At 40.0% G+C, this 13,310-nt stretch overlaps 1 protein-coding gene across 7 annotated transcripts in view; it reads right to left on the reverse strand.

Moving 5' to 3' along the window:
* Nucleotides 1–2,273: 2,273 nt before the first annotated feature.
* The window catches only part of SLC44A3 (solute carrier family 44 member 3), a 38,498-nt gene continuing 27,461 nt past the window's right edge, over nt 2,274–13,310 (reverse strand). For 3 of the 7 annotated variants that reach the window (XM_085231867.1, XM_085231866.1, XM_085231871.1), the window contains 4 exons: nt 5,712–5,849; nt 5,041–5,277; nt 3,402–3,494; nt 2,274–3,241 (listed from right to left, as the gene is read on the reverse strand). In XM_085231867.1, coding sequence (XP_085087993.1) covers nt 3,005–3,241; nt 3,402–3,494; nt 5,041–5,277; nt 5,712–5,849 — 705 coding nt within the window. In that variant the 3' untranslated portion in view covers nt 2,274–3,004. Of the gene's footprint in view, nt 3,495–5,040; nt 5,278–5,711; nt 5,850–13,310 lie in introns of all 7 variants that reach the window. The other 4 variants (XM_085231869.1, XM_085231868.1, XM_085231872.1 and 1 more) reach the window with 4 other exon arrangements.

Raw genomic sequence — 13,310 nt, forward strand, 5'->3', positions numbered from 1 at the left:
GACTTACTTGTTGAATAAGACTTAAGCTTATTTATTTCATAGAATTCTAAGTTGGAAAGGAGCTCTGGTGGTCATCAGTCCAAGCCCTGCACCTTAGGCGAAGGAGTGACCAAGATGTCTCTTTAGACCTGCTCTTCCTGAGCTATGCTGTTGTCCCCTTCAAGATACTGGTATTCAGCAACTTACACCTAGGGTATTAGATGCTGAAAAGCAGTACTGTGACTAACAACAAAACACTCAGTAGTTTGAGCAAAGACTTCTGAAAGTCTTCCTGAAGCCAAAACATACTTTGAACTGCTTGCACGCATTTATTGTGTATGTACCTGAAAGGAGGCACAAGACACATAAACAGTTCTCAGTGTGCCCATTTCTGTCACTCACCATGGGTACCTGAGGTAATCCTACTTAAATTGAGAGTTTGAAGAAGACACCAAACAAATACAAACTGCCTTGCTTAAAACTGCAATACGTAGTTTTCTCTTGGTATTCAAATAGCCCCCAGCTCCTGTTTTTTTTTAAGGGAAGTAATTACAAACATACCTTCAATTCCTCTGAATCCAGTCACCTGTTGCTGCAGGAAACTGCATCGATCACTCCAAGGCTCCACACACTATTGCGCTGCTCTGCAAATGCCTAAAGTGGCTTGGACAGTTAGCAGTAGTACTGATGGCATTCACAGGAGCTCTACTTCCAGCCTGCTTTAGTTGTCTGACCATGGTAGGGACAGGGAAGCAGAACCAGCAACTAGTTTCTGTAAGGGTAATTTATTCTTCTAGCTCAAGTGAGGATTTGTGATAGGCAGGAATGCTTCATTTGGAGGCTGTTGACATAATTACTAGCAGAATGTGTATGATTAGGAACTCTCATGTCACACCTGAAAGCTATTTTAGTTAAAAGGACTAATTCAGTTAAAAAGTATGCATTCTGAACTGTCCTCTGAAACCACAACTGAAAACATGAAATTGTCACAGCTGTAACTCTTTGGCTACAACACTGCCTAAATGAAATACACTTAAATACAATTTAACTGGGAAATTCATTAACTTCTTTCTTTAAAAAGCAAAACAAACTCAGTAAGCATCTAGAAGTCCTTTCTCCACAGCACTGGAGGCAGTGATACTGAATCAATTATTGCAATGAACAGAACCAAAGAACTTCTGAGACTGGAAATCATTTAGAGATTGTCCGACATACAGATTATCTGTAAATGGAGATACATTTCTAAAAATGTCCCCTCCTTTCTTCCACCATTCAGCAAATTCCCAAGTCAAGGGCTAAAACATGCAGCATAAGCATTAAATACAAACAGAAGAAAACTCCATTCTGTAGTAACTGATTTTTTCAACTTCAAAGCCCATCTGCTTTGTATATTGATAAAACATTTTTACATTGTGCAGACACCGTTACTTGGAAACAATCTTACTGTGGAAGAAAAAAAGTTTTGTCCCTCTGTAGTACATATCTGTATGCTTTCTCAACAATGGAGAATTATTGTTCATTCAGCATCCACAAGCACCAGAAATACCCAAGTGTTTAAAGTCACAGAATCATAGAATGGCTTGACCTCAAGATCACTATGTTCCAACCCCCTTGCACCAGAAGGGCTGCCAGCCCCTAGATCAAATACTAGTTCAGACTGCCCAGGGCCCCATCCAACTTCACCTAACAGCTAGAAAGTAATTAATCTTCCTTTTCCCTTCTCATCATCTATCCCTTATCCTTTGACTTGTTGAAGCGACTCATATTAGAGGAATCAGAAGCAAGTATTTCTGAGCATCTCCTGGCAGGCAACTCTTTTCAGCAGCAGATCAGACGAAGTATCCAGATGAAAACAGATCTGGCATTCAGACCACCAATGAGCTTTGCTTTTCTGTATGTCACTTCCAAGCTGTGACTAATCAAAGGTTTAGCAAGCTATTCTGTTACGAGACCATAATAGACCATTTATGAGTCACTTACCTGCAGCAGTGTCTTACTTCCTACACTGATGTGTACTACACTGAAATCCCTGGTTCGAGTAATTTTCCTACCTCAAACCTCTCTTCAAACAAACAGTTAAAGGAGTTTTAAAAGAAAGAATAAAATCACGCTCAACTGAATAAAATCTAGAACTACCCCCTGCCCAGAACAAGGTGGACTCCATAAAATTGCTTTATAGACACAGTCCAACTACAAAATTTAAAAACAAATCCACATTAAATGACACACCATGAAGATAAAAAGGACAGCTCTGAAGCTGTCAATTCTGTATTTAAGTTAGATGGCATAGAAACTTACAAGAAATTTGTTTATTAACAACTTTCATACACCATTGTAACAACACTATTAATAAAAATCAGGTGCGCTGACACAAAACACATTATTCATGCAAACAGACTGTCATTTTACCAGTGCAGAGGGTACAGCAAAGATTTACAGAACTGTTACTTTGTCCTGGGTTGTTGGTAACCTTTACTTTTTTTCTGCAACTGTTTGCTCTTGCTGATCTGCTTTAGTACTTCCCAATGCATTTCCCATTCAAGTCTACAAAGAGAGAAGAAAGTAGGCAAATAATGTGTAGTCCTGTAACTGCATTGATGTCTGTAAAAGTAAACTGGGAAAATAATTATGGTTCTTTTGTGTCTGACATCTTCAATCCTCTCTTAGGGATCAGAAGCTCCCCAGTTTCTGTGCTAGGCAAATATTACTGAAGAATGCAAAAGCAGACCCAAACAATGAAAAGAACAAGTACAGCTATCCCTTTCTATAGCACTGAGAGGCTGAAATCACCCCAAATTCTGAACTAGTTGGGGCAGTTCCTCAGCTTGGGCAATTTGTAGCATCTCAGATGTCAGTGAACTTAATTTCCCAGGACCTTCCCAAGCCTGGGGAAAGGGCAGTGCTCCCTTCTAGCATCTCGTTATTTTTACCACAGCATAAAAGAGAGGAAACAAATACAGACATTACTAGAAAAAGAAGGGGATGGGGGTGGAGTGGCATGTCTTGTCCTGGGGAGGAAAGCCATTTAAGTTCTAATATTAGAGTTCCAGAACTTGAACATTTCTAACTTGAAATCAAATGGCCTGCTGCTGTTTTGCCTCATCTTACAGCAGACACATGAAGGACTACCCAAACAGCATTGCTCTCCACCCCCTTGCTGTTGTCCCATTTTTCTCATCCTTTGCTGGGCACACTGAGTGGGAATGGAAGACAGATGAGTACAAACGTTTGATCCATCCATTATGTACCAGCAGAGGGTTTCCTGGGGGGGGAAAGCAATAGAAGGAAAAGTGGGAGAGGGATACAGCATGATGGCTGCTGCGAGGCATCAGTAAACGTGTAATGGTCTACATCTATTCTCAGGACACAAAGACAAGCACATCAGCCGGCAGGCAAGTTCCCAGCCTGCACTCCTGCCTCACCATGGGTTGGAGCTCTGTCCCATCTTCACTGTCCCGTCTCATGCTTCTGTGTTTTTGCCTGTCTGTTAACTTGTTATTTTGATTCACAAACATCTACAAAGAGAAAGCAGGGTGAGATCATTTGGGAATTCAATCATTATTTAATGAAGAAAAAAAAATCACCTTGTAAAGGAAGATAATTAACCTGGGACTATGCAACTAGCTGGATGACAAAGTAATACTGGGAGGGACTGCAGGGGCAGTAAGGGTGGTGAAAGCAGCTGAGGAGAATGAATCAAGAATCCCCACTACTTCTCCTGCCGCAGCAACGGGGACTCCTTGTCCATCTGAATCACTCCCAGCTCTCCGCCCACCACCAGAGCCTCCCTTCCACCCCCAGATGTTTATCACCCAACTGAAACACAGATGTCACATGTCAGAGCCTTCATGTGTTGGGAAACTCCAAGTTCTGGGCTGTGTGAACAACGTGCTCTTAATTATGCAATGAGGAGGAGTTTGGACGTGCTGCCCCCAGTTTTTCCATACAAGGCTATATATACTGCCTTCCCTGCTGGGAAGGCTGCTCACCCCTGCGGGAAGTCTTCTCTTCACCCTAGACTCCAGGGCATGGCTAACTATAGGGAATTAAGACCAGGGTTAAAGAAAAGCTACCAAAAAGTTTAAAAGTGGAGAAAGGAAAGCCTCTGTTTGTTTCATGAAGGAGAATTCTAGCATTTGGCAAAAGAAAGGGAAGAAGAACAAAGGTCAAGGCTTCAGAGTTTTCCATTAAGTAAGATATTCCTATTCAGGACATTTGCTTAAGTACTGCTCTGAATCAAGGCCAATGATCTATCTGCTTTCCTCTGTAAAAAGGGTTAAGCCTATCTTGAGGCTGCTTTTTGGTTCCTTTTCGTTTGTTTTTAAATGAAAATCTAGGAACATTACGGGAATCTAAGAGCAGCATTAAAACCAAAAACAAACAACAAAAAAAACACCCAGTTCTTTTAATGCTTTTCTGTAGAAATCCATCCAGAAGATTCACATCATATGAGCTGTTCTGGCTGCGGAATTTATCATGAATCACCAAGATTTTGTCACATGGTTCATGAAGAAAAAGACAACTGCCAAAACAGTATGAAAGGAAAAAAAACCTTCTGTCTCTTCTAATATTTTCATCATATGAAAACAAGGGCATGTGTATGTTCAAATGCTTCAGATACAGTTGTTAACTAAAGCTCTTCATCACTATGAGCTACGTAATAATTCCCTGTGGAAAGCTTGTAATACAACATAGTAATTATCGCAGTAAGAGGCAGAACTATCAAGCTACAGCAGAAGGATGTAATCAAGAGACTCAGTATGGTATTTTGGCATAAGAATCTGTGCAAGGATGAAGCAGAGCAACTCAACTTTGAATTAAGTTTGTTCAAAACTACAGCATCCATCAGAAGGCAGCAGACCATAGCATAGAGGGATCACTGGGAGTTCATTTACTTATGTTTATACATTCATATATAATTTGCAGCACAGAGTCCACCCTCATCTAAGGTGTTGGAAAGGAAATAATATGGGATGAGGGTCAGATTACTTGGCGCCATGGAAAGACAAACTCCCCAAAAGCTTAGAAGCAAGTATCTTTGCTGTGATCACTGAAGTTTACCAACAGTTCCTGGTCCACAAAGTATGGCTTCTCTGCAGATCCATCATTTGTTTCCATATCAATAGCAAAGCAGAGGAACATGGTATCCAGTGTCACTTCAAACACAGACAGAAAGCTGTGGGACATCAAGTAGGCAAAAAATCCAACCAGCAACAGAGGAACTACCCAAGCTTGCAGCTCCCGGTGGTAGTTAAATGCCATCAATCCTCCAAAAACAGTGAAACATACAACAAAAACCTGTAATGGCATCGAGAAAGAAATACAGCCTTGTTAATCACAGCTGTAATTACAGCTGATATTTTAACAGTACATCCCATCTGAGAGATGGCTATGCAGGTTCTGGAGTCACGTAGTTATCACACTTTGCATTCAATTCAGTGTGTCTATTTTGTAGGGCAGAGGCAACTTTTTGCTGTACATTTACCAAAGGCTCTGTGCAACAGAAACTACAAGAGTGGTGCCAAGGATACTACTACAGCACACACAAATGGCAATAAGGGCTATAAAAAGGATTAAGTTCCTCAAACATTACTTTCTCTCCCAAAGTCAGCTTTGAGCATTAACAGTGAGTTCAACAAAAACAAACCTTATTTACTTCCGATATACAGAAATGGAATGAGACCCTGATTTTTCACTTCATTCTTACAGAAGAGCACTTTCTTTACTCCTACCTTTCCTAGAAATATGATAAAATCTCCAAAACAGCTAACGGATGCAAGTTCAGCAGAACTCTTCGCCAGAATGAAGACAGCATCCTTTGCTGAAGTACAAAAGTTTGTCCCATTTATGGCAGTAGTTGTGTACACATGCTAAAATGAGAGAAGACAATGCAATGAGAGAGGAAAGATGCTTTTAATCTAGGCTTTACTTCAACACAATTAAAAGTCTGAAACATGATTTGGAAATACTTTCTTTATAAATACAAAGAGTTATTTTGAATAATATGACAATTTTATTTCAAGTAACTACAGTAACTAACTTCTAACTTTAAACTCTTTTTCTACATTATTTCCACTGTTAGCAAATGCTAGAACATAAATAGATAGTTTCTAAACCTACCTTTAACTAATTTATTTTAAAACATTCAAGTTCTCTACCCTAATTTTTGTTAATAAAAATGACAGTTACCACAAAACATTTACCAGAAGTCACGCTATCTCAACTTACTTCTTCTCTGTCAATCTATTCCCAAGACTGCTGGCAGCCTACGTAAGTGGAACAGTCTAGCTAAGTAGTTACCAAGTCATTTAAAAGTTGGTTAAAGCCACGACCCTTTTAGACTATCCACACGCTACTGAAATTCAAGCTTAGGGCCACAGCCATAAAATACAATCATTCTATGAACAGCAAGAACTGTGACAATGACTGTAAAAGAGCAGTTAAAGGACTATGGACTAGCTGGGCAAGTCTTACATCACAAAAAATAACAATTTCAGCAGACTGGGGAGCACTCATGTTTTTTAGTATGGGGAATTTTATAAAGAAAATTCCCAAGATGGATTATTTTAGCACCTGCTCTGTATAACGGGACGTATCTGTTCCATTTACAGAACTCCTCAATGAGATCCTGAAATAGCGTCAAAAATATGAGCTAGGAAAAACAGCACTTGGGACACCCTAAAGGTTAGCTGGACTTTGCCAGCATGTTTTAGGAATAGTTTTCCTTTTCTCTAAGTATTAGGAGTTGGATTATGTCACAAAAGAATAGTTACAGTCAGTAAGAACCAGTGTATGGTCATTAAGAACTGCAGTGTGCATGGGATTATGGTTCTGAAGGAATTTATATACCCTGACGTACTGAAGTCTTAAGATTATTTTTTGCTTCAACTGGCAGTGGAAAAAAATGGTTTGATGAAAGAGCACTGGCCTACTATAAAACATTTTCTGTTAAAAGAAGTATAAATCTTTCTTCTTACTTATAAATCAAAATATAAAATAGCTTCAGATATTTCAAGGCAGAGAAAATTATTTCTGCAGGGTCTACTTTTACCCAATTTCTGTAATACTCTGTAACGTAGCAAAGCTATACTAACATTACTGTACCTTAAAATATTACAGAGAAACAAAGAAATTAAACACAAAGATGCTTTGTATCTTCATTTTGAACATTATTTATTTTATACGTAACAAAGGATTTTTTCCCTCTGATTAGTAAGCCAAACAAAGAGTATATTAAGCAATGATATTCTGGGATGGCAGCTAGTGCCCCCATAGATGGAAATAGTGCAAATAAGAACCATAGATTTTTTATCTACTCCTAGAGAAAAAAAAAAAAAATTAAAAAAGAAACACAAAGATTCCTCTGAGCTCTACAGAAACAAATGTTTGCATAAAAATCTGTTAAAACAAGCAAGTTCACTTCTTTCCTAAACACGAAAAATTGCTACACTAACTAATGCTGCTCCCCTCCATCGCCTGTCTGCAGCTGTCCCCGCATTTTTCAAGCATGGTCAGACCTATAACAGGTTGTGAATTAAGCCTGTTGCAGCACCTCCATTAGCAGACAGGAAATCAAGACACAAAGTGGAAAAATGGGTTTTGTAGGTTTGTTTCTGTCCCATAAGAACTGAATTCACAAAGCAGATCCTGATCCAATGAGTTCAGTGTGCATTTTGCCAATTAATTAATCAGAGATTCTGTATTCATTATAAATAGAAAAAATAAATAAATTACGTTTAAAGAATTTAAAAAGAATGCTAAAAATGCATGTGCACTTGTACAAACACTGCTTCCAAGCTTTAAATAAATAACTACTTGTTTGCATTCTGGAATTAGCCACTTCGGTATCTGAGGAATGTGCACAGAAAAGAATTCCTGATATGTATTAACTAAAACGGTTATCTTGGAAAAACTGGAAAACAATGCTAGAGACTGAACACTGCCTGCATAGGCATTTGTGATTTACAAACCAGGTAACAAGAAATGGCATTTAAGACAATTACCAGCTCAACAAATCATACACGACTCAATCACTCCTAACACCCAAGCATGTAGTAAGCCTGCATTACAGAAGACACACAGAAATGAAGGAAGTACCTGAAGGCTGGAAAACTAGACACTGGCATGGGTGAAATAAGAATGTTACTAGTAAAAGCTGAAGATTCAGTCAAGTGGTCTCTGCCTTTAAGGGAAAAATACATTTCCATTACAAACTCAGAGTTGCACAGCAATCAGCAGAAATGATTTCTCATCATAACCCACCAAGAAATAACAAACATGCGTAAGCTAGTCCAAGTATTTGCAAATAATTTTGGACTTTGGACTAAGAAGTTTATATACCCCATTTGTTTTCAATGTAGGCTGCTCCAAAAGTAATGCATCATATTTATTTCCAAGAAAATTACAATAGATACATAGAACACAATAACGCTACCTGACAGAGCAAATTCTCAGCTACAAAACACTATTCTTCCACATAGTCACCATCACTAGCTATGTATTTTCACCACTGATGAACAAGAACCTGCATGCCGTGCTCATAACAATCTGCACCAGTGGAGGTGACCCACTGTCACTGCCACCACAGCTGAAACACGCCACCCAGTGCCTCACTGTGCTCACATCCACTGTGTGGTCTCCATAAATGTTCAACAAGAGTCAATGAATGTCAAGGAGTGCCATTTTTTCCTCATGGAGGAACTCAGTGACACACCTTTGCTTCATACGCACTTCCGTACCAGATCCCATCACATGGCAACAAAATATAATGGAATATGGGTGGGAAGGTTCAGCCTATACTGCCATACCACCAATATCCACCTCTGACATCATAAGCCAATGTAACAATATAGGAGGCATTACTTTCAGAGCAGCCTTTGTATCGCAGGCCACGTGCAGCAACCCTTTCTTTTGCAAAAAAATGACAGCTGAGAAGGCTAAAGTGGCAGAGCACCATCAGCTAAGAGCCTGGTATCATTTAGAAACAGACTATTAAAATGTGCTGTTTTTTTTCTCTTCTGTTGTATTCTCTTACACCAAGCACAAGAGCTTTAATGGAATTCGAAATGTTTGAGAGAAGGGCAGCAGAAATGATCCAAAAGGTATGGAATGTCTTCTGTCTGGGGAAGTACTGAGTACGCTAGACTCTGCTGTCTGGAAAAGAGATGACTGAAGAAGGATGTGGTAAGAGGACTACAAAAGCATGAGAAACATAGAGAGGGTAGGTGGGATTAGATGCTCATTGTTTCTTCTAATACACAGACTAAGCAGAATACAGGCTCCATATAAAGCAGCAGGAACCAAATCTGGAAAAAGATGATAGCTCTTCTCAGTGCAGTCTGCAAGATGTGAGCTCCTGGCCAAAGGATGCTCTAACTGCTAGTAATTCCCATGAGTTCAAGGGAGAGGTGGAAAGTTCAGAGAAAAGGAATCTCTGAGAGGTTTTAAACACACAGAAACTACACTCAGCTCAGAAAGTTTCTAGGCCAGAAACAAATTCAGAAACTGCACTGAGAACAACATCTCTTATCTCTGCACTCCACTTATTGTTGGAGACAGGACACCAAGCTAGGCACAGGTTCAGCGTGGCCCAATACAACTGTCATATAACTAAATCTTGCTTAATGGACTGATGTTTCACAGTGGCAGCCTCTCCTGCAGAGACAAGCAAGTGGTAATGGGACTGACAGCATACCATGGATCGGCAAGCGTGGGAGACTATGGGTTAATAATAGTCCTCATCCTTGCACCAGGAAGTTGGTACTGTATCATCAACTTTGTGAAGAACAGAAGCCCCTTCTGGCCTGCAGCCTGGGAACTAGACACTGGTTTCTCAGTGTTGAGAAGAATAAATAAGGAATGCGAATGTTTACATATTTCCAAATACCACACCATGTAAAAAAAACTATTTAAAGAATATATCCTTCTGTGCTTCATAACACAGAATGTCAAGGGTCTTGGAAAAACTGACCCACCAATTTCATGAGAAAGACCCTGTGGCTTAGATACAGGCCATGAGTTCCCTGATTGTTCTGAATAATTGCTACTTTGTGTAACAGCTGAATTCAGTCTTCCATTCCAGGGCTTTCTTTAATAAAATGAGCTTGGGGAAAGACAGAATTGCCATAGCAACAGAATCCTCTTAAAAAAGAGGCAGGAGACATGCTGGTCTCGCATCCCATTTCAGCTTTTTCTGCTCTATTGATATTTTCAGGCTGATCCAATCTTCTTGTTGCTGCCAACTCTCTTGGGGACTGCCCTGGCTACCTACAGCCAGTACAATGCCATGCTGCTCAAGATGAGCTTTTACATGTCCTAGCCTGCAAATGTCACAGCTGCCGTAGGAATCCCCTCAGAAAACAAAATCTATTGCTAGCAAGTGACAATGACATTTCTGTGGCTGCTGTACAAGCCATTGGTGAGCCAGTGAGACAGCTGTATCATGGCTCTCAGATGGAGGAAGGAAGTTAGAGAAATGTGGGCCTGTGAGACCCCGCTGAAGGGATGAAGACACGAAAACCTGCCGTGGACATTCAGCCACTCCAGTCCCTGGTTATTTCAGCTTATTATGCTGAATGATTTCTCATATTAAGTGGAAAACTCCCTCTTTAAACTACATAGGGCTGTTCCCTCTCCCAGCCCTTACATTTGGAGCTATTCCAGATCATTGTCCCTCTAGTCCTTAGGATCCTTCTTCCAATTTCCAGACAATATTTACTGATGAACAGTTCACAACTACTCATTCTTCTGCCGATCTCATCTTGGCTTTTTTTTACCCTAACTTGCTGTTTCTCTTCCTGATGCAATGAGAGACAGCAAACGTGCTTGCTCTTACCCTTTTTTTGTCAGAGTAGACACAGCAATATATTCTAGTCCCATCTTGTGAGATGAGCCTGGCTACATAACCAGCAACTTGTACAGTGGCATTCATCCCTCTTTCTGGCGCCAGTACTTAATCCCATACCTTCCCTAGGACTGAATCTGATGCTTCTGCAGCCACGTTAACTAAAAGCTATTGCCCTGTACTTGACCAGCACGCTCTGAGTATTCCATTCCATCACTTCCCCAATTAACATGAAGCTAACATAGAAAAAGTTACTACTGATTCTTAGGCTAATCACCATCAATAAGAAACCACACAGTAGCCTCCCGAATTTCCCCCAACAGTCAAGAAAGCCCAACTTTCCATAATTTACATTCTACGTTACATTTGCAGTTTGGACTTGCTGGAAAACATTTCATCTTTCGATTTTCTTTGTCTTCTACTCTATCATGCACTCCCCCCATAGCTGTCTTTCAGTGGGTACAACCAACGCAACTTTCTCCTGGGAGAGTGTCCCCTCCTGCAGCATCCCACTGCTGCACCTGGGTTCCACTTCAACACAAGACATCAAAGCAAAAACAGGTAATTCTCATCTAGCTACTTCCCCCACATGGGCCACTCTATGAAGAAAGTAAAGACCTATGGTATTTATCTCCTGTTACCACATACATAAAGTTTCTAGTGGGAACAAGATTTCATGAAGATGAATGTTTTAGCCAATTTTAGTCAATATTTTCAAGATGATTGAAAATTTAGCTTAATACCTAGAGGAAATTTTGCCAGTAATATTAAAATGAGGTATTGTTTTTGGGAGGAAAAAAATATTTGATGGGGCGAGGCACAATGTGTTTGGCACAGAAGAATTGTACTTACATTAGCATGCCTGAATTTTGGTTTTATCTAGGTCATTTCTCCAGAATGCACTTAAACACAACCTCTTGATAGGCTTATATCCAATGTTTAAGAGAATTAGCTGCCACAGTTATATGACCATTAGACAGATGTACTTCTGGTTGTTTGTTTTGGTCTTGTTGTTGTTTGTTTTTTTTTTTAAACTAGACTTTTGCTGGCTTTCAGTATCAGTGACAAGTCTCAGTTCCAGCAAATGCAAGCTGTCACTACTGTTCATCAGTAACGGCTACCGCAGGGCCCAAAGGCTGCACAGCAAGCAGCTGTACTGAAGAAAACAGAGAAACCACATACAGCTCAGCAACTCCTTCAGAAATCCATGTGCTGTGCTTTGGAACTGCTGCCTGCCAACTGGCTGCAGATGAACCCAAAGCAGACAGAGAAAAGCAGAATTATCCTGAAATATATTGTTAAATATATATACATTCATTGCAACAAGGCTGTAAAGAAAAAAGTGACCACTTTGATGTATCGAAAGTTAAGATTTTGCCACAACGATTTAAGGGAGCAAGAGACAGACCTTGTAGCTCCCAAACCACATAAAGAAAACAGTATATTCTTTTTGTGGAAGAGACGTTTCAGTCTCCCAGATTTTACTCAAGATGATTGGGTATATTTATCTGGAACATACTGAAACCATCACAGCCAGAAGATGAAAAATCTGTGGTAATTCTGACAAGTGTTGGCAAACAGAACTGTCAAGTAAGGATAATGACTTTATATTCACAAAGCACTTTTCATCCAGATAGAACCCAGAGTGCTTTACAATTGTTACTAATGGATTATACACACACATGAATCACTTTGCCCATGACTGAAATGGAACAGCTTAAGGAGTGAACTGTTTAACAGCACATAGCAACCTGACACCACAGTTTAGCACAGGATCCAGTTGCAAACCCAAAAGAAAATTAGGAAGGCAGAATGTAATTACCCACGCTGCAATCGGAATAGGATGCTGGGTTTACATTACCCCTCCTGCAACCACTGCCATTGGAAACATGGCAACGGTCAGCATCCAGCGCAACGTCTGTCACAACACAAAGATCACAATGGGGACCTCTTCAGCCCCGCTCAAGTTAAACTGCAAGGGAGCTGAACACAACCTATCTGAGCCTGGACAGGAGTTACTTCAGACTCAACAATTAAAGTTCGTGTTACCTCTCAACTGAAAAATGGCACATTGTCCCTCTGACAATATCATAATGCAGCACTTGGTTGATACCACACGGGAAGAAAGCTCACACACTGTTACCAGTGCTACTTCCCCCAACACCTGTTTCTCATCTGTAAGTTTCCCAGAGGGGAAACAAGAGGCTCTGTTTAATCCTGATTAAAGTTGTGAATGAAGGAGCAGAAAAAATTTAAATCATCTAAGCCATCTAACAACAGGTTGAAGAAAATACTGCAGAAGTGAAGAGGAAGGCTCCTCTTTTCCTTAAAACAAAACAACAATAATGAAAAAAACCAAAACCTCTCAAAGTAATTATATGCTTATTACAATGGAGAATATAATAGTGGGATAAAAGGCAAAAGCACAGTAAGGAATGCTAATACACACACTGAGCTTTGGACCAGCTTTTGTAACAGCTGTTCTGAA

Source organism: Meleagris gallopavo, chromosome 10 (assembly GCF_905368555.1).
Source record: "Meleagris gallopavo chromosome 10, MGAL_WU_HG_1.1, whole genome shotgun sequence".
NCBI lineage: Eukaryota > Metazoa > Chordata > Aves > Galliformes > Phasianidae > Meleagris > Meleagris gallopavo.